The following is a 26771-nucleotide window of genomic DNA, read 5'->3' as shown; positions in this document are numbered from 1 at the left end:
GCTTCAAGATAGGGCTTTAATCCCTCACCACACAAAGAGAGTTTAAAAAAAAAAAAAAAAACTAAACTCTACCGATAAGAAGCCTACAGATCATGAAAATACAGAATACACATCCACGCATTTGGTCTGAAGGGACCCTCAGAGGACGGGCATTGCCAAGGACCCGGAGCCAAAGAGAAGGGTTTCATCTGGTACAGGCAGGGTGATGTAGGCTGGAAAGTAGTCATCAAGATGTCTTCACGATGCTCGAAGCCACACTGGAGGAGGATGCCAACCGCCTCATATGGAAGCTAGTCAGATCGTCTCGGTTTTTTCCCTTTTGCTAGCGTCGGCATTTCATTTCCTCCGCTCGGCTCAGCCCCTGCAGGTTATACAACCATTCCTCCACCCACGGCGTGTCCCAGAGGGGTGAGGTCAGGCCACCAGAAAGCACACAGCCACCGAGGAGGATGGTCCCAGCTGGGGGGAATTCTGCCTTTTCACGCACTTCACGGAAGATGGCTTCATTCAAAGGCATCATCTGCTTGGTTGTAGGACCGGTCTGACTCCACCACCCCGAGGCTTTCACAACTGAAGTTCCTTCCACTGGAGGCTGCATCGCTGTTCTTCCTCTTCAAGGGCTTGGCTCCCTGCAGGTGCGCTGGCTCCAAGAGGCCAAAAGTTGCCTCGTGGGGTCCTTTGGCAAAGGGAACCTCAGCCCCACGGGGTTCCATGGCCCCCGGGTGACTGGCCGGGGACAGAAGTCGGTCACTCCTTAGCCTTTTTCTTATGTCTTCTTCTTTAGTCTGAAAAGCAGTATTAAAGAAGCAAAATGAGCCCAGATAACTTTCTCATGCCTATGCCTGACATGAACCCGCATGGCTGGGCTGTGCCATCATTCAGTCACTCCACAAACACCGGCCGAGGCACTGCTGAGGACAGACACACTCCCTCCCCGCCTGGAGCTTCTGGATGGCCCTTGCTTTCCCAGGTAGGGGATGGAGAGGTCGGCCAGGTAGGGAGATGGAGGCAGAGGTCGGCAGCCCACAGCTGTGAAAGCTGCTTCCGGCAGGATGGGGGACACAGGGTGATAGAGACCGCGTGTCCTCTGCACGGCCTCCCCTCATCTCCTGCCCTCTTCCCCTGCCCCCGATGCCTCCTCCCACCCCCACCCCAGCTGAGGTTTTCTTTTTCCCAATAAAGCAGACTCCATACTCAGAAGTGAACAGTGTTTCCTGAGGCTACCTGGATGGGGCCAGCATTCAGCCAGCTTCAGGATGCTTTACTCCTGCACCCCACAAACAGAATTAAAGGAAAATGACACAGACAGCCCAGAAAGCCTACAGATCACTCCAGTACTTGATCTGAACCCTAAAGCAGCACTTAGGAAACGCCGATGTGGGTGCATTGTCGGCAGGCAGCCCTGCTCAGGGGTGAGCTCGGGACCTTCCTGCGCCTCTCCACTGCCCGCATCTTCTCGTCCAGGTCATTCATCGTGAAAGCCTTTGCTTCCTGTTTGATCTTAAGCTTCTTCAGCCTGGCCGGTGGCTTTCTCAGCGGTGTCGTGTTCACCTGGAGGAAGACAGTTTTCAAAAGGGAGAAACAGACATTGTTCAGGGGGTGGAGGGCAGATCCAGGAGAGGTGGCATGCACACGGTGTAAAAGGTTAGTTCTAAAAATCTAAACAGGTATTTTGGCAGAGTTAAAGACCACCATGTGAATGCTGGGAACAAGAGAACTAAGTCCTAAAAAAAAAAGGTCTATTAGCTGTCTAGGAAAAAAAAAACCCAAACCAATGACAAAAACAGGCTCTTCCTGAAACCCATCAAAGAATGCGAGGACGTTCGGGAGCTGGAAGAGGATTCAGGAGAAGAAAAGATTCTGGAGAAGAAACCTAAGGCAGAGAAAGGAGGCAGAGGAGTGATGAATGTGTAGTTTAAGGTAAAAATAAAAAGTTAAATCTGATAATTTTGTAAATGCCGCGGGCTACAAACGCACTCTGGGTGCGTACTCTGGGTCTCACCGAGGAGAGAATTAACAATTACTGAGCAGCGACCCTGGGCTGGCCTTTGCCGTCAGAAGACTTCGAGAATGTTTTCTTGACGTTAGGAAAAATCCCCGACTCTTTCATGTGACTGACTACCCTTTCTGGAGTTTAAAGTGATGGGATAATGACTTTCTGATTAATTTCTACTTATAAAAAAGATTGTAAAGGGTTTTTTTTTTTTTTAAAGATTTTATTTATTTATTTGACAGACAGAGATCACAAGTAGGCAGAGAGATGGGGAAGCAGGTTCCCTACTGAGCAAAGAGCCCAACTCAGGGCTTGATCCCAGGACCCTGAGCCGAAGGCAGAGGCCCAACCCACTGAGCCACCCAGGTGCCCCTGTAAAGGGTTTTTAAAGAAAGTTTTAACATACATGTTTTCTCTTTTTAAAAATTAATTTTAAAATTAATTTATTTATTTATTTGAGGGAGTGAGAGAGAGCCCAGCAGGGGTAGGGGCAGAGGGAGAGGGAGAGACAGACTCCCCGCTGTGTAGACACCCATGCGGGGCTGAGTCCCAGGACCCTGAGATCATGACCTGAGTGAAAGCAGAAGCTTAACTGACTGAGCCATCCAGGTGCCCCTAAAAATTAATTTTTTATAACATACATTGGTCATGAAAAAGTAAAGCAATACAGAAATAGTTTCCCAGGCTTCTGTTTAAACCACCTGGTCCCCAGTTGTATTCGTCAGCATGAACTATTTTAAAAAGTTTGGTATGTGTCCTGCCAGAATTCTCTATGTGCATATATTTATATATACATATGTATGTGTAGTACATCTGTAACGTTAAACCAAACGTAAATAAGATTATGCCCTCACCAGGCTCTGCAATTTGCCTTCTTCTCTTAATTTACGATGGACATCTAGGTCAGAATATATAGATTTATGACAACTGGGTCAGAATATATAGATTTATGACAACTGGGGAAGGTCCCAGTGAACTCTGGGGTTTCATTATAAATAAACTGATTTGTCCTACGTAATTTCTCTAAAGACTTCTATCTTTTAATTTTTTTAATTTTTAAAGATTTTAAAAATTTATTTGACCAAGAAAGAGAGATCACAAGTAGGCAGAGAGAGAGAGAGAGAGAGGAAAGCAGGCTCTTTGCTGAGCAGAGAGCCTGATGTGGGGTTCGATCCCAGGACCCTGAGATCATGACCTGAGCCGGAGGCAGACGCTTAACCCACTGAGCCACCTAGGTGCCCCATCTCTAAAGACTTAAAGAAAAGGAACTAGTGATATCCATTGTAATATCTAAAAGACTGTCTCTTTATACTATAAGACTGTTCATGCTGAAAATACTTCCAACAGAGAAGAGGTCCAGCACAATAGAACAAGATACCAAACCAAGACTCAGACCTAGGTTTGAGTCCTGGCTTGGCCATGGTGTGTTTTTGCCTGAGTTCTTCAGCTCTGTAAACCTTGCTTTCATCTCTTTAAAAATGGGCTTAATAATACTTCTTTCACAGGATTTTCTTTTTCAAGGAGGTATCAGTAATTACGCAGGAAAGGGTAATTACATTTCATTCAGTGAAAGGAGTGACTTTTTAAATGAAGTTTTTAAAAATGTTAATTCCAGTACAGTTAAAATACAGTGTAATATTAGTTTCGGGTGTACTATAGAGGGATTCAACACTTCCATACAACACCCAGTGCTCGTCACAATTAATCCCTCCTTAATCTTCTTCCCCTATTTCCCCATCCCCCACCCCCACGCACTTCCCCTCTAATAACTATCAGTCTATTCTCTATAGTTCAGAGTGTCTCTTGGATTATTTCTCTCTCCTTTTTTTTCCCCTTTGCCCATTTGTTCTGTTTCTTACGTTCCACATATGAGTGAAATCATAAGGTATCTGTCTTTCTCAGACTTATTTCGCTTAGTCCTATACTCTCTAGCTCCATCCATGCCGTCGCCAATGGCAACATTTCATTCTTTTTGATGGCTGAGGAATATTTCATTGTGTATTTACACCACGTCTTCTTTATCCATTCATCAGTCAATGGGCACTTGGGCCATTTCCATAGTTTGGCTACTGTAAATAATGCTGCTATAAACATTGGGAAGCATGTATCCCTCTGAATTAGTATTTTTGCATTTTTTTGAGTAAATACCCAGTAGTACGATTACTGGATCCTAGGGAGGTTCTATTTTTAACTTTTTGAAGAACCTCCATACTATTTTCCACATTGGCTGTACTGGTTTGCATTCTCGCCAACAGCACCCGAAGGTTCCTTTTCATCCACATCCTCGCCAACACCTGTGGTTTCTTGTATTTTTGATTTTAGCCATTCTGACGGGTCTGAGGTGATACCTCATTGTGGTTTTGATTTGTATTTTCCCGATGATGAGTGATGTTGAGCATCTCTTCATGTGTCTGTTGGCCATCCGGATGTCTTTGGAGAGATGTCTGTTCCTGTCTTCAAGCGGTGACTTTTTTCAGTGACAGCCCACAGAATCCTCACCAAGTTACAGTATTTGTCTTGAAGGGTGGGAATGGGAACCTCAATCCCGGGGGCCAGCTGGAGGCCTGGGCTTTAACCTGCCGACCACCAATACCCATGGTATCACCCGAGACAAGTCACCTCTTTGGACTCTCTTTTCTCTCACGTAGAAAGAGTGAGGACGCTGAGGACCACTAGGGTTCCTTCCAGCTTTAAGAACCATGATTCCCGGAAAGCCTTTTAGGAGGAAACATTTGTTGAAGTTTTGGCTCAGTTACAGCCATCAGACAGTTTTATGTGGTGAGAAGTTTTTCACTACATGAAAACCGTGGGATGTTTGTCAAAGCAAGCTTCCCCTCCCCCATCACTGTATTATTTTTATGACAATTGGCTCTCGGGCTTCCTGCTGGCAAAAGCCATTTGCTGTGAAGAGGGACGTTCTTGCTGTAGTGGTTCAGCTAAAGATACTGTGAAATTAGTATGAAAACAGTTTTTTTGGGAAGTTCACTCACAGAGGGCTAAAAGAACATGCAATGGTAATCCCAGATTCAGTGAAGAAAGACTCTCTGAGGCTTCCCACGGGAGTCAGCATCTTGACTAAAGTCGTAGACAGTAGTTCTGAGACACTTGGGATTTCCGGTCTGGGTGGACTCTTCCTGTGGCTTTATCCCGGACCATACGTATGAAATCAAATACTTCCTCCTGCTTCCGGAAATGAACCTCCCTGCGCAGCCCTCATCCTTTCCTGAGTCTGACGATTGAAATAAAAGCCTTGAAAGACCTAAGGGAAAGTATCTGTATTCTTTCCCACTGGATTTCCTGAAGCCAGGGTTTATCAACTCTCGGCGCTTGAAAATAACAGTGATACACTCAGAGAGGAGTGAGTCAAAAAAAAAAAAAAAAGAAAGAAAGAAAAAATCGACTTTAAAACCTATAGAAGTTGGGGCGCCTGGGTGGCTCAGTAGGTTAAGCCTCTGCCTTCAGCTCGGGTCATGATCTCAGGGTCCGGGATCGAGCCCTGCATCGGGCTCTCTGCTCAGCAGGGAGCCTGCTTCACCCCCACCCCCCGCCCCTGCATACTTGTAATCTCTCTGTCAAATAAATAAATAAAATCTTAAAAAAAAACCAAACAAACTATAGAAGTTGCTAGGTCAATGATTTTCTTTAAGAATACCAGCAGAGGGGCACCTGGGTGGCTCAGTGGTTTAAGCCTCTGCCTTCGGCTCAGGTCATGATCTCAGGGTCCTGGGATCAAGCCCCACATCGGGCTCTCTGCTCATCGGGGAGCCTGCTTCCTCCTCTCTCTCTGCCTGCCTTCAGCCTACTTGTGATCTCTGTCTGTCAAATAAGTAAGTAAATAAATAAATAAATAATCTTTAAAAAAAAAAATAAAGAATACCAGCAGAGGGGGCGCCTGGGTGGCTCAGTGGGTTAAGCCTCTGTCTTTGGCTCAGGTCATGAACCCAGAGTGCTGGGGTCAAGCCAGGCATGGGCCGGGGTGGGGTGGGGTGGTGGGCTCTGCTCAGCAGGGAGCCTGCTTCCTCCTCTCTCTGCCTGCCTCTCTGCCTACTTGTGATCTCTGTCAAATAAATAAATAAAATCTTAAAAAGAAAGAAAGAAAGAAAGACCACCAGCAGAGGACTGCCCCACCCAAAGACCGTGTGAGAATGTTTGGATCTTTTCAGCCTTCCTTGCTTGTATATATATAATTCTTCCTGCAGCCACTGTGCGTTCCTCAGAGCCTCCCAAAGTAACTGCTGACCCACAGATGAACTACCCTGGCTAAGTTCCGTCACCAGAGTCGTGTGCACAGAACGGGTCGGAGCTTCCCGGCAGTCCCGCTCCCTCCCTGTGAGACCCCCCCCCCCATCCCCAGCCAGGCCACAGCGTTGGCTGACATTTACTTATCAGTCCACATCCTCCTCCTTAAAAAAAAAACTCCCCATGAGGTTCAACAAATAACATGAGAGACTCTGAGGCAAGATAACCAACTCCCTCACTCTACGGAAGGGTACCAAGGGCAGACGTGGCCCGGAGGAGGGAGTCAACTTTGGCCACAGAAGAAGGAGTCAATGGAGAAATCAGAGTCTTGTGTTTGGAGATCGTGGGTGGGCTAAGGGATGGGGGGAAAGGAGTTTGGGAGAAAAAACATCTCAAGTGGATAATGCCTAGCGAGCCCATTACAACTCTTGCAGAGATCCACACCAACCAGACACAGGGTTTCGTGTGTATATAAAGTCCGTACGTATTTATAATATAGCCACTTAAGTTTCTTTAGAATGTTTTAAAGTATGCTGAAAGATTCACTTAGTCTGGTATTTACCTGACATATATATCATTGCAATTCCTTCGGAGTGAGGGTAGATTCTATTTGTATGAGTTGGCTGGAAAGCATGTTATCTGGGAGAGGGGGTCACTACGAAACTGCTGTAGTATTTGCTAACAAGCAAATGAGAAAAATTAAGGAAAAAAAAATGAATGGGGCCCTCTGGGGGACAGATACTGCTGTGGACCTCCAGAGAGAGACTGGCCCAAGGAGGAGGGGGTCCCCAATTCAGCAGATGAGTGGAGGACCCTCACTTTACAAAACCTTTTCTTATATTTCCCTCTACATGAGAACCGAATTGCAGAAGGGGACAGATCTAACATTCCCTTATATTTACACACTTGGTCTACATAAGAAGTCTTGTTTTTAAAGTATTCTCACATTTATTTATTTATTTTTAAGATTTTATTTTTATTTATTTGATAGAGATCACAAGTAGGCAGAGAGGCAGGCAGAGAGAGAGAGGAGGAAGCAGGCTCCCTGCTGAGCAGAGGACCCCGCCCATGCGGGGCTTGATCCCTGCACCCTGGGATCATGACCTGAGCTGAAGGCAGACGCTTAACCCACTGAACCACCCAGGCGCCCCAGTATTCTCACATTTATTATTCCAATCCCCCCTAATATTTGATTTAAATGAATTTTGGGATCGATGAAGAAATTGTGTTACAATTTCTCATTGGCTTCATCACATCCTAGTAACTGCTGATATCAACATCCCTTTTGGTTTGTTTTTTTTAGCCAATTTTATCATCTGTTCTTTTTTTTCCCCCTCAACAAATATTAAATATTGAAGAGTTAAAAGTATGATTCAATTAACTATCTAATTAAGTATGATAGTCTAAATAAAAGTATGATCCAATGAACTATTATTAGATATTGGATAGTTAAAAATATGAACTGTCTAACAATATTTCCGTTCTTAGTATGTTCCCCCTTTCAGTATTCACTCATCTTTTTACACTGGCTCCTAACTTTTCCTAAAATATTAAGACCCCTGGTGTCTGATATGTTCTCAGATACGCCGGAATTGAGAGACTTTACCTGAGACACTGACCAATTGTATTTCTCCTTCATTTCCATATGTTCCTGAGTATACCCTTAGTTCTCTACCTGAAAATGTGTTATGGCATTATAATAATAATCATATAATTACATATAGCATATAATAATAACCATAGTCATAATATAATATAAAAATACCTTTATATATTATAGTTATAATAATATAATATTTATATAACATTGTAATTTATTATTATAATACAATATTGAATAATTATAATATTAATATATTATATATTTATTGTATTTTTATACTATTAATATATACATAACATTATAACATATTTTCAGGAATACTTTAGAATTCTTTTTCATAATGAATGGGGGAATTCAATTTCAAAAGCTTTAACCCTTTCCAGCTTTATGATGAATTTGAAGGCTTTGTGTCCACATTGGTAGAAAGCTCAGGGCAGTGGTTCTTTGCCTGGGCTGCCCACCAGAATCACCTAGGGACACTACAGCCAGGGCTCCCCCCATGCCACTAGTCTCAGGAGGGACCTAGGCACTGGGATTTTTTGAAAGCTTGCTAGGTGACTAGAATGTGCAGCCAGGTTTAGGACCACAGCCCCAGGTGATAAAACACAGAGCTGTGTTGTTCCAAGTGTGGATTATACTGGGACATCATACAAAGCAAAAAACAAAAGAAACAAAATGTGTGATTCTCGCCTACCTCTGTGGTTTCGTCAACTTTAGATCTTTTTTGAGAACAGTCCAGCTAGGTTCCTGATAATCATTCAATTTCTCTATAATATAAACGCATTCTTCATCTGGGGCTCACCTAATGATGCTATTGAAGGTCAAGCCCATAGTTTTCATTCTTCAATAGATACATTTCTTTCACGATTTAGTTGATATTACTTAACCCTGCTGGTGCCCTTGTAAGGTCTCAGTCTGAATTCATTCATCTGTGACCAACCTTTTAATGCTGTTCCCACTGCCGTTAGCATCGGGGTTCTACAGCATTTCTCCAGAGAAGGCATCGCTTCGCTACTCCAAGTTTCCACAATCCATCCTTCTCCAGATCGCTCTCCTGTCTTTTTCCTTTTGACACATTCCTTTTTTTCTGACCTCCAGAGACTCACTTACAGCTGGAAAAGAATCTCTCCGCCCTCCTTTTCCATGTTAAAGACCCATCTTCTCGTACTTTCATATCAGATACAGTATCCTAAAGTGCCGCATATCACAATAGCGTGGCCCAGATGTAAACTGTCATTGCACTGACATTATCTTTTCCATTATATAATCTATTTTTACCTTCCCCTGCCCCCTACACCCTCTTACTCCTGGCAACCTGATCATATCATTCATGAGGTTTAGCAATCTCCTCTCTTTTCCCCAGATACCTTTGCATTTTCCTTCTTCAAAAGAGAATGCCACTTTGGCTTTTATTCATGAGTTCTCAGCATTTCCTACACGCAGAGAAGGAAATTACCTTTATTCAAACCCTTAAGTGACTTGGTCGAGGTGGCAAACTTAATTTAAATAATGCATCTTTTTTATTCCCAGTTGGTTATTTTCCCTACAGGACCAAGATGGGCACCCATCCAGAGCCTTTAATGTTCCTTCTGGTGGGGCGTCTGGGTGACTCGGTCCTTAAGCGTCTGCCTTCCACTTGGGTCATGATCTGGGGGGCCTGGGATGAGGATCCCTGCTCAGCAGGAAGCCTGCTTCTCTCTCTCCCACTCCCCTGCTTGTGTTCCCTCTCTGTCAAATAAATAAATAAAATCTTAAAAAAAAATGTTCCTTCTGGTCCCTATTTCCATCATTTTTGTGTCTTTCTTTTCTTTCTTACTCATTTCTCCTTAGGCTTCTTTTCTCTCTCAATTCTTCTTTTTATCTTTTCTAGGACGATGGGGGGCTGCCTGGGAGCTTTGGTTAAACAAACAAGAAAACAGACGAAAACCACCACAACAACATCTGCCATCCTCTTCAGAGGCTTAGCTAGAACTTATTAAAAAATGAAGGACTCAAGACTTGGCCCACAACCAGTTAAAATCTAAGTAAAAATACTGCCCACACTAAGGAAAAACGATGATCAGTTCGTCAAGATGAATGAACAAAGAAAAAAAAAAAAAGAGTATGAAGGTTTTCATCATTGTATTTGTTTCCTCATGTTGGACCTTAATGTGTATGAAAGACTATCTATTCTAGCTTTGGCATTTAGGTGTATTTTCCTATTATAGAAATTGGGTTCTAGTTTATAGTCATAATACCTAGTACATAGGTAATGCTTAATAAAAATTATTCAAAGAATGAAGGCAGGATATTCAGCGGGGCTTACTGTCTCTCAGATTCAGTAAAATCCAAGATGTTTTATTGACTTCATTAATCATGGATGATTAGGGCATTCTTGGGGTACCACAATGGCTCAGTCAGTGGACCATGAAGGTCTTGGTCCTGGGGTCGTGTTTCAAGCCTCACAGTGGATGTAGAGATTGCTTAAATATATAAGCTTGAAAAAATGATTAAGGCACTTCCTGAGAGAAGGGTGATGTGTAGACAGGAGAGAGAAGTTACGGGAGAAAAAACTGGCTTAGCTAAATGCTACAATCTGCGTGGTGAATTGAAGAGTTTGGAGACTGTAATTCGCGATCGATCCTATTCTATAGATATTTTAAACTATAAGCTAATGTTAATTATGGAATTACTTGCCATGACATCATAGGATTCTCCATTTTTAAATACTTTGCTGTGGCTCTGTATTATTCCTTGGACAATTAATTCCTCCAGAATATCCGATGACTTCTGTCGCTCTTGGGTCTTTAGGGGTTGGGGTTTATGGATTAATCCATTCATCACTAGGTCTACAGGGAAAGAAAGAAGAAATAGAAATGTAAACATGAACATTTTATCAATCAGATGCTAAGTGGATGCCTTACAAATGACATTACTTAACTAAATCTTAGTCTCAACACTCTAACCTACGTATCTGTGTCAATTATATAAATCTTTGAATCGTTTGAAGTTCAAATTCTGAATGTCCTTACAGAGGATACACATCAGCAGAATATACAGTTTACTTAGCAAGCCCTGTATTAACATAACAAAAAGTCTTTCATGTGCTGCTATGTACTACTTTTTTGTTGTAACAACACTTATACACTTGAGTATGACTACGTGGGTTCTCTATGCTAATTACGAAGCACAGTTAGGAAGGAGATACCCTTTCAGTGACTCCTCTGAGTTGCAGTTTGGTTTCTATGCTTTGTATACAAAGGATAAACAGTGGGATGTTGCCAAGAGACTTCTAGTTCTGCAACCTTGAGTTTCCAGTGACGCCATCTGCTAAAGCTATGTAAGTAAGAGTATGCCTTTTTGAAAAGAGTCTTTGAACTAAATTACAATTGAAGTCAAGGGGTATCAGCTACATTTTTACGATTGATTCCGAAAATGGCACCAAAACAGTTTCTTGGGGAGCCTTTATAAATTGCACTGATGAGAGAGACCCCCCCATTCGAAATCACTCCTTTCTACAAAGACGCAAGCAAACATCTGTCCTCACGGATTCCCATTACTAAACAAAGGTGCAGGGACGAGTCCTCAGGAATGGGCTCTCTTCTGTTTTGCAATCATCGGGAAGTCCTGAGGGTACCATGAATCATTTCATCTAGTGGTCAGAGTCTTTTTATGAAAATTTCTACCCTCACTGGTTAACAAAGACAGTTTTCATGGATTTGCAGCGGGAAGAGGTGAAAAAACGCACAGGCACACACGTACCAGCCAGTGAGATGTTTCTCCCGTCAGAATATTCACCTTGTTGCTATAAGACCGCTGCAAGTAACTTCAGCGAATTGTCAATAATCTCATTTCTCGTCCAGTGCTGTGCCTTCTAACCTTGCGTGTGTTTGAAATAGACTCGGTTTTCACTTTAAAAAGCTGTATACCGGGCGCCTGGGTGGTTCAGTGGGTTAAGCCGCTGCCTTCGGCTCAGGTCATGATCTCAGGATCCTGGGATCGAGTCCCGCATCAGGATCTCTGCTTAGCAGGGAGCCTGCTTCCCTCTCTCTCTCTCTGCCTGCCTATCTGTCTACTGTGAACTCTCTCTGTCAAATAAATAAATAAAATCTTAAAAAAAAAAAAAGAAAAAGAAAGGCCTCTTTCTTAAAAAAAGAAAAAAAAAGAAAAAAAGAAAGTCCTCTTTCTTTAAAAAAAAAAAAAAAGCTGTATCCCTTTCGGTACAGAGCAGTAAAGCATGTCTTTCAAGTAGGTAAACTAGTAAAGGAAAGCTTGAAATGATAGAGAGAAATTTAATACAAAGTTAGAGGTAAAACCTCTTCAAAGAATTAAGGGGATTCTTTTTTCTTTTAGAAGGTGATCTTATTTAAAAGGGTCAATAGAGTAGTCACTATTTACTGAGCACTTAGGTACCTGGTACCATCTTATGTCCTTTTATATACTTTGTAGCATTGGGAATTTAAAAAAAAGATTTTATTTATTTATTTGTCAGAGAGAGAGGGAGAGAGTGAGCTGATGAGTGGTGGGGAGGGGCAGAGGGAGAGGGGGAAGCGGGCTCCCCACTGAGCAGGGACTCCGCAGGGAGTCTGACTCAGCACTTGATCCCAGGACCCTGGGATCAGGACCTGAGCCAAAGGCAGATGCTTAACAGACCGAGCCACCCAGATGTCCCTTGTAATGTTGTGAATTCTGTGAGAGAGGTATTATCATCCCTATTGTATAAACTCTATGGGAGCGGCGAATTTACTTGCTGACGGTGACATGGCCAGGAAGAGAACCAACTAGGGTTTGAATCCAAGAATGTCTGACTTCAATCCCCAAGTTCTCTGCCACCTCGGTGCCCTCCTTCCCCAAGGACCACTGTGTGGTCCATTTCCCTCTCAGGATGTGTCTAACGAGAACGTCATAGTTGACGACTGTCACTAACATGATACAATTATTCAATTATTAAAATGATTATGAAATAAAAATAATGAACTGTCTCAATCATTTATTTTTCTGGGTCCAAAATACTGGCTTGACATTGACAGTGACCAGCCTACAAAGAAACCCGTGCACTATGGAGGTCTTCCAACTAATCCTCGTTATTTCTTGGGATGCTGAAGACAATTGGGGGGATGTTGGAAAGTGACATGACCCCTCTTTCTGGTTAATACATGGTAATGTATTACCATATTAATTATTGTATAATAATAATATAAATAAATAATAACGTATTAAAGTTTATTAAAGAAATAAAAAATATTAAAATATTATTAAATAAATAAAAAATAAATTAAATAAAGTCATACATGGTTATCAGAGTAAACTTGGAAAGTATAGAAAAGAAGAAAAAAGAAAAGAAAAACGCCCATCCTCTTACCATTCAGAGATTACCGCTATTGATACATCAGATTTTACTTTTACAAATTTGACATCCTACTGAACATACGGGTCTGTTTCCTATGCAGTTAAGGTACAGATTAGCATTTTCTCGCAAGGCTAGAAATTCTTCGTAAGTGTCAAAAGTAAAGTTGTACAAGAAAATGTAGGTGAATTCGTGTTTAACGCTGACATAGGGAAAGGCTTTCTAACTGTGACTCAAACTTCAGATTCAGAGAAAAAATGTGATGAATTTTACATTAAAAAATGTTTGCAAGGCAAAGAAAAAGCAATAAAGGTCAAATACAGATATCGCATGACCCTTGATTTGATGTACTAAGCAAGGTATAATATCATTTTTGGTATTTTTGCTAAAAATGGATAACCCAAAGCTAATCATTAGGAAATATCAGCCAGACACAAACTGAGGAAGTTTCTGTAAAGTAATGGCTTATGTCTCCAAACACATCAATCTGATAAAAGACAAAGAAAAGCTGAGGGACTGGTTCCAAATTAAAGGAGAAAAACACCGCATGATGTCGACATTAACCATGTGATCCTGGATTAGATCTTGAACCTGAAATTTATTTATAAAGGACATTTGTGAGACGATGGATAACATTTGAATATGCAAATGAGATATGTACTGCATAAGGGGTAATTTGCTGATTGTGATCCTTGTCCTGTGATTATGCAGAGAATACCCTTGTTTTAGGAAACATACACTGGTGTACTTCAGAATAAAGTGTCATTATGTCTGCAATTTGCTCTCAGAAAAAACCTGTGCGTGTGTGTGTGTGTGTGTGTGTGTGTGTGTGAGAGAGAGAGAGAGAGAGGGAGCGTGAGCGTGAGGGAAGGGGGAGAGAGAGGGACTGTGATTCCTGTAATTATATCACATTCAAATGTGGTATAATGTTAGCATTTGGGAAATCTGGGGGAAAGAATACAGGCATTCTTTGTTTTATGCAACTTTACTCAAATCTGAAATTATTCAAAATAGTAAGGTTTTTTTCATTTTATTTTATTTCTTTTCAGTGTTCCAGAATTCATTGTTTATGCACCACACCCAGGGCTCCACGCAATACGCACCCTCCTTAATACCCACCTCCAGGCTCCCCCCAACCCTCCACCCCTCTCCCCTCCCAAACCCTCAGTTTGTTTCTCAGAGTCCGCAGTCTCTCATGGTTTGTCTCCCCCTCTGATTTCCCCCAACTCAAGGAAGTTTTTTTTTTTTTTTTTAAAGGAAAGACAGGAAATGTTAGTGTAAAGCTTGAAATTTTTAACAAATGTACTCTAAAGATGGGCAGATCAGGGATCCAGAAAAGAGACCGAGGAGAAACTGGGCAGAGAACAGATATAAAGCGTAGGGCACTGGTTCTTACTCATTCAGTAGGAATGACTTTCCTGGAAACTAATTTACACCACATCTTGGAACACCTGCTTTAATAATTCACTCCCTCCCCAGGCTGGTGTGCCTGTCAGCATTACCCCGCTGGACAGACGGACCGAGGGAACGCCTGCGTCCCCATGCCCCTGACGGTCTGCCGTCTGTAGCACCATAGACATTGAACATCCGTGTCGCGGTCTAGGAGGGATTCCCATCAACGGAATTATCATTGAGAAAAAAAATGTACGTGCCGGCCAGACCCAGAGAGAGAGGGGAGGCTTCCCAGCTGTATCCCCCGTCTCCTTCCTCACATCAGACCCACTAGGTGAAGGTTAATATGAAATCTATCATAAAGAGAGTGTGCCCCCAAAGTCCAAGGAGAAGAATCTCATTTACTAACCCATGTATCTGCCAGCTCTAACATGTGCCCGGGGAAGAAAAGACAAGAAAGAACAAAAGTCAGGAATAGCACGAAAGCCTTCCCCTCCAGTAAAACAGAGCACTTTTCCTTGAGTTCTATTGAGTTCAGTTTGTTTCAGAGGCTGATAAAGTGTAACTAGGCATTCTTAAATCAACCCTGGGAGTTGGCGGGGGTTGTAGGTAACTCAAGGAAAGCAAGACCAACCACGGGAAAAGTCAAAATAGTTTCTAAGGAGCACACCAGGTCATAATGACTTCTTCTGTGTGTTTGAAAGATGATTGTTTTTGTATATTTGCTGATCCTTTGGATGGGAGACACCAGGGGAGCAGTGAGAGGGAGGCTGCATATATTTTTGTAAATGGAGAACTTTCTCTTGGAAAGGTGGGAACATGGCAGAAGTCTACAGGAATGTAACCAAAGCCTAAGGTCTGTTTCCCACCACCAGCAAGGGCTCCTTGCTTGAAAAAAAAAAAAAAGAAATAAAGAAAGAAAAGAAAAGAAAAAAGGAAAAAGTCAAGATGGTTTTAATCACTTCATCTACAAGAAAATTAATGGTTAGCATTATTTATTTACAGAATGAAGGTCCAAGCCTCCATCCTCCTGTGTCAGAGATGAGGTCTTTGCCATCTGGAACACTGCCTAGTCCACAAAACTGATAAACGGGTCGTTAACATATGTTATACAACATATTTAGAGAGACAGTATTTTGTGGAGATTCATATAAACGAGGGCCGTTACCTGAATTTATTCTTCTGTTTCTTTCACTAAGAGCTGGGGAGGTTTCTGGTATGGTGCCAGGTAAGCTTCCCAACGGAGCCTGTTTTTCCAGGCTGTCGGGGCCGCTCCCAGTGTCCTCGGGTTCCACAGCTTCCTTCTGGGGCCTGCCGTCCTCCCTGGAACGAGTCCCTCCGACATCAGCCTGGGAAAAGGAAATGGCACCATGTGAGAGTCAAGATTTCTTGGAAGATGGTTTCTTGGAAGATGGACACAACATCACAAGGTCTGCTTTGCGAATACTCAGCCGACTGGTACCTGTACTGGAGGCTGACTGGCCCCAGCTCCCTGGAGATATTAGCTTGCTTGCGGGTGTGATGCGTTTAAGGACCCTGAGTGGGCTCAGTGATCCTGGAGTACTCAGGGGTAACCACGAGGGTCTCTATGAGATGGAGGCGGAGGGAGATGCGGCTGCAGAAGTAGAGAAGGGGATGCATGCACCCGGGAAGCTGAGAAGCATTGAAGATGCTATCAGCTGCGGACAGAGGAAAGGCCACCAGCCAAGGAATGGGAGGAATTCAGCTCTAGAAGTCAGGACACACAGGAAGAGGATTCTTTCCTGCGGCCCCTGAAAGGAACCCGCCAACATGTAGACTTGAGCCCAGTGGAACTGATTTTGGACTTCAGACCTCCAGAATGGGAAGAGAGTGAAATTGTGCCGTAGCGAGCCACCAAGGGTATGATAATTTGTCACAGCAGCAGTAGAAATGGATACAGTATCTGCTAGCAATCTGTCAGGGACGTGCTACCACGCTGGGCACCCGCACGACGCCAAGATGAACACATCCATCAAGTGTGAAAAGTAAAGATACTGCAGTGTAAAAAAGTCTTTTTTTTTTTAAATGAAAGTATCATTATTGTTTTTGCTGATTAAAAATGTAATACAGACTTATTGTAAAAATAAATAATACAGAAGGAAATTGGTGATGATTGGTTTTATGCGTTAACTAAGCTAGTCTATAGCATGGTTATTCCATCAAACAGAGTCTAGGCGTTGTTGTGAAGGTGTGTGGTAAATGTAGTTAATGCCTCCAATCAGTTTAAGTGAAAGAGGGTATCCTTGATAATCTGGGTGGGCCTCCTCCAGTCAGTTGAAGGCCTTCAGAGCAGAACTGAGGTTTTCCTGAGGAAGGAGGAGTTCATTCTGTGGACTGCACTTTCAACCCAAACCTGTCCTTTCTGACCACTTATGCCATTGTGTGGATTTTGGACTTACCTAGCCAGCCCCCAATTGCATAAGCTAATTCCTTGTTATCTATCTATCTATCTATCATCTATCTATCTCACCAGCCAGCCAGCCAGCCATAATCCTGGTTCTGTTCTTTTGGTAGAACCCGAATGATACAGAAACACAGTAGAAAGTAAGTACTATTCCCTAGACAAAAGCACTATTAACATCTCAGTATATAACTTCCCAGATGTGTTTATTCAAAGAAACAGAATCTTTAAAAACAAATTGGAATTGGCTAATTAGCACATGAAAAGATGCTCAGTATCATTAGTCATTAAGGAGATGCAAATCCAGACCAGAAGGAGATACCATCGCCCATCTACCAGGATGACTATAAGGAAAAAAAAAACCACATGATAAGGGATGTGGCGAAATTTGGAGATTTTGTACAGAGCCCTGGAAATGTAAATGGTGCAGCCACTTTGGAAAACGATTTGAGGGTTTCTCAAAAACTCAAACAGAGGGGCTTCTGGGGGGCTCAGTCGTTTCAGCGTCTTCCTTCAGCTGAGTTCATGATCCCACATGGTGCTCCCTGCTCAGCAGGGAGCCTGCTTCTCCCTCTCCCTCTGCCTCTTCCCCTGCTTATGCACGAGGTATCTCTCTCTCTCAAAAAAATAAAATCTTAAAAAAAAAAAAAAGCCAAACAGAGAGTTAGCATTTGATCCAAAAATACCTCTTCTAGGTATATATTCCCAAGCAAAATGAAAACATATGTCCGCACAAAACCTTGCACACCAATGTTCAAAATTCATATTCATAATATCTAAAAAAGTAAAAACAACCCAAATATCCATCAACAGATGAATGGATAAATAAAATGCGGTCCATCCAGACCAAAGAATATTATAGAGCAATAAAAAGAAATAAAGCCCTCAAGTATACTGCTATGTAGGTGACAATTGAAATGTCATGCTGACTGAAGGAAGCCAGATGCAAAGAGTGGTCCACTTACTGAACATTCAGAATAGACAAATTAATAGAAATGGAGTAGAGATTTTGTGGTTGCTTAGGATGTGGAGACTGGCCACTAATGGATAGTGGTTTCTTTTGTGGAGAGTATAAAAATGCGCTAAAATTAGATTGTGGTGATGACTATGGATTGTGCCTTTTAAATGGGCGAGTTGTATGACATGTGGGTTGTATTTTAATAAGCTACTTATGAATAAAATAAATTAGGTTATACATTAAATGGTATTGTATTATATTTCTGTAACTTGTTTTTTTCATTAACAATGTATCAGAGACAGTGTACATCAGTGTATATACTATATATCAGTGTATGTAGGTCAATGTATACAGATTACAGATTTACCTCATTCTTTTTTTTTTTTCTTTTTTGATTTACCTTATTCTACTTAATGTTGGGGAGCAGTCGTTTAGTTGACGAACCAGAGTGTGGTCTATTATGTAATGTGTCACAACTTGTTTAATCAAATTTCTACCAATGCCATCTAGGTGTTTCTACATATGTTTATATATGTGATTCTATATATGTTTTCAATATAAGGAACAGTGCTGTCATATATCTGTGCATAGACATCAGTGTGAACTGACCCAATCACTCTAAGAGAACATGTCCCTAGATGTGGACGTGCTGGATCCAAAGATGTACACATTTTTTATGAATATTGGTTTCCAGAGGGTCCTCCATAAATCCTGCACTGGCTTACAACCTCACCTTTTCCTTTTAAGAATATCAGTTTCTCCATACTACAATTCCATCACTTGCAAATAGGTCAAAACACTGTAAAAAAGGGCCCATATTTGATTTAATAAACCAATGACTCCAAAATGCTGGTCCACATCCAATCTTTCATAGTCCCCCAGCAAGAGAAGAAAAGTAAGAAAAAAAATGTAGTGAGTTTTTCAAAAAGGTAAATTAATCCAATTTAAAGAACTGTCATTTATTTGGAGAGGCAACATGTTCTAATATCGGTCTGTTCAGGAAGACTTTTTCTCCAATCCCTTCTAAACTTCCCTGTCCCCTCCCTCTCACTCAGCACTGGCTCTTCTTTCCTTGCTTGGGTTGATTGACCAACCTCTTCTGCATCTAAGACACACATACCAGAGGAAGCCTCCTCAGTGTCCCCAGGAGACCTAAGAACATAAGCATCATCTATGAGTATTGTCCTCTGGGTCTTCTTCTCATGTCTATTGATTTCACATTGTTGGCCCACGGGTGCTCTTTTTCTCCCCTGAGTATTCAGAGGTCCTCAGGATCCTATTCCAAACCCCACTATTTCCAGCAATGCCCTGCTACACTAGTAACATGTTGTATCTTGCTGGGGCAGCAGAACATGTTGAAGAAGAGAAGATTCTTGAATTGGGTCTTGATGAATGAGCTTTCAGTGGGCAAGAAGAAAAGGTCACTCTAGATAGAGACAAAGCACACACGAAGAAGGGGTATGAAACAGCACTGTGAGCATTTGAACTTGAATTTTTTCAGTGGCGCAGAAACAAGTGGAGGTAGAGAGGGGTAGGGGTTGAGGTGGGAAAGGGAAATCAAGGAATTTGATTTTATTTTAAATGTCACCAGGAATCCTTCATAGGATTACTGTACATGGAAGTAAAATAAAATGATCATGTGTGTGTTTTTAGAAAAGTCACTGGGGTTAGTGCAAACTGGGGGAGTGGAAGGAAGCAAGGAAGGGACAGAGCAGGGCGGTCAGTGAACATGACTGCAGTTGCCCAAGTGAGATCTGATTGAACATGAACTAGGACAATGGCGATGAACCTGGGGGAAAGAGATGGGCCCAGAAACATTAGAAAGGAAGACAGCACACTTCTCAGAACTTCCATTTAAAAGAAGGAGGTCTCTCTGGTTCAAAGTTACAACTTCAGGGACTCGAGAGAAAGCATTTCCTTTGGGAAAATTTAATTTAGAAAAGCAGGACATCAGCATGAAACTCTTGGTACTCTCACAATAAAAATCATACAAATTAAAAAAAAAAAAAACTTAAGCACATTTGTTCACTTTCTGGAAGCTCTCCAAAGTCCTCTGAAATCCCTCAGATGCTAAGTAGAAATCGCAGTCAGTAGGTCAGGGCAGCTCCAACCTGTCTCAGGTTCTTGTCATTCAATTAGGGATTCTCCTATGTTCATAGGGAGACTCACATAGCTTCTCATCCCCATCCTAACATAGTATGATCACTCCAGCTAAATCAACATCACTTCATCATGCTGAGAGTTAATTGGTTCTGTTCTTCAAGACAACACCGGGAAGCATGAAAAAGCGACCAATGGAACAAACGAGTAAGCGAACAAAAAGCCGATCGATCTAAAATACAAATGGCAGACGGAGAAAGCACGAGAGCAACTATGTGCTTATTCTTTCTCTCTCCATTTGTCTTTCTGCACAGACACAGTTACTGCTGTGCAGCCCCTGTCCAGTAAGCTGACCCAGGAAAAGTCTTTATAGATATGACATACTGTTATTTTATTATATAATAATAATTCTATGATATCAGACAGGGTGTCTCTCTCTCACATGCACACACACACACATTTATGCATCCATATTTCCCACATATATATAAACACATATTGTTACATATAACAAAAGAAAAGGGAAGTCTGATGCTTTTTCAGGGGCTCACAATTCATGCTGGAGGTAAAGCAAAGATCGTGTTAGGTATTCTTGTTCCTCTTTCCAAATAAACTATGAAAAACCAATTATCTGCAGTGATGGTAAGACAGGTGATTTTATAACTTTGTGTTGCTTTTCAGACCTTTAGTTTTCTGAAGCTAGGAAGGCACCAAGTGAAACACTGGAATGAATTCTGCCATTGAACATTTCCCATTAGAGACTCTGACAAATTTAACCACAACAAACAAAATGCCCATATTGGAGCTGAGAGCAAATTTGAATTTCTCAGTCTCGAAGGTGGCTTTTCACAAAGATATTTTGCCATTGACAAATCAGAGTATATTTAAGTATATTTAACCCCTCACGATCTCCCAAGGGCTTCATCAAAGCCACGAACCCAGACCTTAGCAAGGATCTTCATCCGTTTATGCTTACTTCCAGTCTGCCTTTAAGCTCTGTTAGTGACCAAAGCTTAAATGGTAACAGAAGAAACACAATCTTTTGACATAAAATAACATCCACCAGCCTTGAGTTTCCAGGGCAGAAATGTAAGGTTTTTCTCTTCGGAAAGCTGAGGCTGTCTTTCAAATATCTTATCTATATGCAACACATTCTGGAAATTCTAACCCAATTTCATAATCTAGACTTGAGAATAGACAGAGTTCAAAGACCAATGATATTTACAAATTAATTCTATCTATGCCCCTTGGGGATATGGCGAAACATATTTCTTTTTCTTTTTAATGCATGCAAGGTTTATATTTTCACACCAATGAGAAGTCTATCTGCCGTGGTGCTGGGGAGGGGGTGGAGAGGTGGGAGGGAGGTTTTATCCTTTCTTTGAGATGAAGCTGTGGTAGAAGCTCGGAATCAATACGTTTCTATATTTTGTATCAGTTCTATTTTATACTGCATTGTCCTAGGGATAAAATCTTATCATTATAGACAGAATTGAAAAGCCGAGAATTCTAAGCTAACGGGATGCATGAGAATCATCAGCATTCCAAAAAGGATATCACTTTTAACTACAGACAGAGTTGGTTTTTGTGTTTTGTTTGTTTTGGGTTTGGAGGTACCCTAGGTTGTGTTCTAAAGCTTTTGAGAAACCCATTTGCCAAGCAGTTTGGAGGGAGTCACTTGTCAAGTCTCCCTTGAGCTGAAATCTTAAATCACGTGATTGGCAGATGCATTTTATAAATATATTTGTCTTCTAGACATATAGGGAAAATGCATCCTTCAAAATTTGATTTTTCTAGTTTACATCTAATGAATATAAAAACAAATAGCAACCCACCAAAAACCACTCAGAAATATCATCTTTTAAGAATCTGCAGTGGTGGGGCACCTGGGTGGCTCAGTGGGTTAAAGCCTCTGCCTTCGGCTCAGGTCATGATCCCAGGGTCCTGGGATCGAGCCCCACTTCGGGGTCTCTGCTCAGCCAGGAGCCTGCCTCCCCCTCTCTCTCTGCCTGCCTCTCTACCTACTTGTGATCTCTGTCAAATAAATAAATAAATAAATAATCTTTTTTAAAAAAGAATCTGAAGTGGAAGAAGCCACTTTGTCCCTTTTATTCTGATGATAAACAAGACTTTCCTGGTCAAAGACTAGGGAAAAACTGTGAAGGGTCCGTAGAGATTGTCTATTCCAATCTAATCTGTTCCTTTTCATAATAAGCCAGAAACTCGGAGTTCATTATACAGAAGAACGTTTCTCCAACTGAGAAAAGTTTCGCATGCTTTTCTTATCAGGCATTATTTTATTATCGTGCCTTTTTACCCCTTTAAACTAAGGCAAAAGTGAGGAGAAAGCCAGTAGGCAGGTCTCGGGAGGTTCGATTCAGAATATTTTCAAGTTGTGCCATTAAGAAGCATAAAAATTTCATGCAAGCAAACACGTTCATCTCATTTTAATGACACCGCTGAACTACAGAACCCTCAGCCCGTGCATTTAGGAAGTTAGCAAAAGCAGCACTGCTCCGATAGCTAGAGAGTGTTTAATTAATAATCACACCTTTGCTGGATCAGATTTCCAAAGTGAAGTACTTGGGGGAGGGGTGGGGAAGGAGATACAGGCGTGAGTCGACTCTGAGTCAATTTTCAGGCTCTTTTAATACTGAACTTCCTCCTTGCTGACTGTTGTTAGTCTAGTTACGCGACTAGGACACAAGAAGAAACCAAGGAGTTGGAGGAGCCCGGAGGGACATGGAAGTCACTCAAGAAAAGTTCATTAGTGTTTGTCTGCATCGGACGTTGTACTGAGCACAGGAGATGCAAAGACAAAGAAGGTAGTGACTCAGGATGGAGGCAAACGTGAACACGAATAAATGCAATACGATGTTTTGAAACATGGTAGAAGAAGGTCTAAGGTCAACTCTGCCAGCATGGTGGCAGTAGCGGGGAGGGGCAGGGGCAGGAAGACGGGTCTTACGTTGTCCTGAAAGATGGGTACATATTTGCTATGTGACCCGACAAGGAGGAGAGGGAAAGTGTGAAAAGAGGATAAACAGCAGGTGCAAAAGCATGGAGATAGAGACAGAAGGAGTTTGGAGAGCAACAAGGAGCGAGGTTTGACCATGACTGAGTGTAGGAGGAGATGAAGCTGGAGAATGTGAGCCGAGGACGGCTGGTAAGACGTGCTAAGGATTTGGGAAATTATCTTATGATAGCGACAATTGTACTACTTCCTATTAAGCACTTAGTCCGTGCCAGGCATTGGTAGGATCATTTCCCATGAATTTCACCTTCGTCGATAGCTCTATGAAATAATTAGTACCAGTAGTACCCTCATGTTACAGAGAAGGATACTCAAGCACAGAGATGCTCAATAACTTGACCAAGTTCACTTCACACCACTAACACACGGTGAACCCAGAAATCAACCCGAGGTGGTGACTTTCTTGACCACTGGCTTGTGTGCCTACCTGATGGGTTGGTCACTGCTTTGCCCACAGATGACGACATAATCAGGTTTTGCTTTAGAAGGATTGCCCTGGAGGTCATGAAGAGGAAGAACTGGAAGGCAGGTGGGGGTGGGGTGGACCCAGGGAAACCAGTTGGGAAAACTGGACAAAAATCCAGTGGAGACACCATGACTTCCATACCCAGGGAATTCAGGGAGAAATACAGAAACCCTCCCAAGCCTGAGGAAGCTTGGCTTAGAAGAACCCCGTGTATCTCACATGCAGAAAGGATTGTTTTTTTTATCACTTCCACAGGCTCTATCCTCCCCCTGCTCAACAAAATAATTTTCAGTAATAACCACAAAATGAAACAAAGGGTAGTGGCCAGATAAGAAACACAGAGAGTGGAGATTTCCTTCTATGGAAGTCTTATTCATAATCATGCCAGTAGAGGTAAAAAAAAAAAAAAGATTTTTCATACAAAAAAGATAAAAGCACAATGGATTAATATTTTAAATCATGTTGATATCGTTTTTAAAAAAAAGATTGTATTTTTTTTTTCAGAGAGGGTGTGAGCACGTCAGCAGTGGGGAGGGGTAAAAGGAGAGGGAGAAGCAGGATCCCCGCTGAGCAGGGAGTCTGATGTGGGATTCGATCCCAGGACTCCAGGATTATGACCTGATCCGAAGGCAGACACTTAACCGACTGAGCCATGTACCCCACATTAATACAGTTTTTGGAAAGAGGGGGGGAAATGTATTCCTGTATATTAACCCAAAGCAGTAATGAGTAATAAAGATGACCAAATTGTTTCCAAGAAGTTAATCTATGAGGTAGAAGGAGCTTTCAATAAACCTTTACCACGTGAGAAGTGCCCCAGCAGTAGTGTTTGGGCCCGGTGCTGAAGGTAAGTAAGAATTCCTCAGGTGAGGGCGCCTGGGTGGCTCAGTGGGTTGGGCCGCTGCCTTTGGATCGGGTCATGATCTAAGGTCCTGGGATCGAGTCCCGCATCGGGCTCTCTGCTCAGTGGGGAGCCTGCTTCCCTTGTCCTCTCTATCTGCCTGCCTCTCTGCCTGCTTGTGATCTCCGTCTGTCAAATAAATAAATAAAATCTTAAAAAAAAAAAAAAAAGAATTCCTCAGGTGAACTGGAAATGGGAGCCTGGGAAGGGCATTCCAGGAAGGGGGAATGGCATGGGGAACAGCACAGACCGTGTTGATGAGTGGAGGAAGGGAGCACTGCAGGCTCCTGCGGCAGACCCGGGAGTCCACAAGTGTGTGGGACTGGACAAGATGAGGCTCGGAAGACGGGTGGGACCATGTGTAGGGGGTTTTTGCACACTCCAGGGAATTCTTCCTTAGAAACAGAGGTGGCAGTGTGGGTGGGAGGCAGATAGGCTAGGGAGGACGCCAGTGGGAGAGGCAGGAAGAGCCCGTAGGAGGTAAGAGGGCCCTAAACTCAGACAGAGGCAGCTGAGATAGAAAGGAGCAGTGTCAAGGAATAGAAACCGTGTCAGAATGGGTGCGCACCAGGTCCTAGCTTGGTTTGTCTCTGGTTTGTCTACTGATGTGCCCCAAGAGCCCAGCCTGTGTACCACACACAGTACTGCTGCGAGTGGCACCAAATGGTATCTCGCACATTGTCTGCGAAAAAACAGGTGTGCACTTTAGACCGCTGCTCCAAAAATGCCCTTTTGCAGGGGTGACCCTAAGTCCTGGTTTGCGGCAGACTGTATGGGCTCCACTCGGACATGGCAAATTTGTTAATAGTGTTCCTTTTCACTGTCCTGCTTCTGATGATAGAGTATATGGTAATATTATCTTTGGGTGACCCCCCCCCCCCAAGGTATAGCTCTGCAGGTTTCCAGTTTCATTGGTGCAATATGGACGGCGGTGAGGATGGGAGGAAACCCTACATCCCTCCGTGCCGCACCCGGGAAAAAATCCCCTTCATGTCTCCAGAAGAATTACGGGGTTTGCAACCTTGAGAAGGAGAGAGAGCGCGCAGAGTACTGGAATGAGACTCTTGAAAATCAGAGTCTATCTCCAGCTCTGCCCCCAACCAAGCTGTGCAGCCTCAGGCAAGACGTCCGCCTCTCTGGCCCTTAGGGTCCTCAGGGTTAGGTAAGCGGCAGGGCTCAGCCAGAGAGAAGGCCTCCAGGATCTCTTTGAGCTCTAAGTAATTCTCAAAGGCCCACTTTCCGGAAGCCAATAAAGTAGGACAGCTCCCCCGCACGCCAACCCTCCCCAGAGAGTCCCCAGCAACCCCAGCTCTGGGCAGAACCGCACAGCTCTACCTTCCACTCCGGCCTCCGCCCTGGGGGGTGATCACCATCTCAAGTTCTTGAACCACAAAAGGCTCTCAAAGCGAGTCCTGAGGCAGGATGAGTCCTGGATAAGACAGCGGGTGAACGCGGCGAACACAGCGGCTGCCACCCGGGAGGGCTGCGAGTCCCCGGCGGAGCCAGCCCCAGCCTACTCCAGTCGCCCCGCCCCCCGCGCCCCCAGTCGTGGCAAAGGGCTTTGTGCCCGCTAGTTGTTGGGTTTGCTTGTTTTACCTTAAATCCCTCTTCCCAGCCCTTCCTGGGCGCGGGCACGCGTCTCTGGTCCTCAGCAGTCTGGGAAGGTCCGCAGCCCATGCCGCGCGCCGCGCGCTTTCCCTCCGCCCGGACCGGCAGTGCGCCCCGAGGGGTGCTCCCTGCTGCCCTGCGTCCCACCCCAGCGCCCCACACCCAACCCCTGCGCCCTTCGCCCTGCACCCCCGCCCCTGCACACCGAGAGCCAGGGCTGGAGGCGCTCGGCAGTTGCCGGGAACTGTTGCCACAATAAACCGCATCACGCGGACCTGGGACCTGGGCGGCCGTGGGATGTTTGTAACTGGAAACAAGATCCGAGGCGTCTCAACCACAGAGACGGTGCAAATCGCAGCCCTCTGCAGAGGGACGGGAGGGGTGGGAGGAGCCTGCTGCCTGGATGAGTTCGTTTTTCAAATACCCTAGATGAAGGCATCCTGCGGGGACCTCCGATTTGTTCCTTTCTGAGGCCCCGTGGGAGCCTCTCCCAGCCGGGACGCTGGGGACCGCGCGCAAGGCCGCGGCGGAGTCCGGCCGCGGGAGCAGCTCCCGAGCCGCTGGGGCGGGCGGTGCAGACAGCCCGACAGCCCCCGACGGCGGGGTCCCACGCAGAGCTGGGGAGGACGGTCACGCAGGCAGAAACCCACACCATGAAGAAAACCAGGCATTAGGATCAGAACAGCTCAGCAGCCGAGAAATGGGTCATGCAAATCATTTTTATGGAGA

At 43.5% G+C, this 26771-nt stretch overlaps 1 protein-coding gene across 1 annotated transcript; it reads right to left on the bottom strand.

Annotated features, from left to right (window-relative positions):
* Positions 1–2: 2 nt before the first annotated feature.
* On the bottom strand, positions 3–26303 carry STMND1 (stathmin domain containing 1). The gene is made up of 5 exons (XM_082731841.1): positions 26031–26303; positions 15722–15902; positions 10512–10663; positions 1426–1551; positions 3–785 (listed from the first exon to the last, which is right to left on the bottom strand). Exons 1-5 carry the CDS (start codon positions 26109–26111, stop codon positions 504–506), a joined length of 822 nt encoding a protein of 273 aa, XP_082587967.1. The 5' UTR covers positions 26112–26303; the 3' UTR covers positions 3–503.
* Positions 26304–26771: the final 468 nt, after the last annotated feature.

The sequence above is a fragment of the Mustela nivalis genome (assembly GCF_964662115.1).
Source record: "Mustela nivalis genome assembly, chromosome: 5".
Lineage (NCBI taxonomy): Eukaryota > Metazoa > Chordata > Mammalia > Carnivora > Mustelidae > Mustela > Mustela nivalis.
This window is presented reverse-complemented; position numbering and strand designations above follow the sequence as displayed.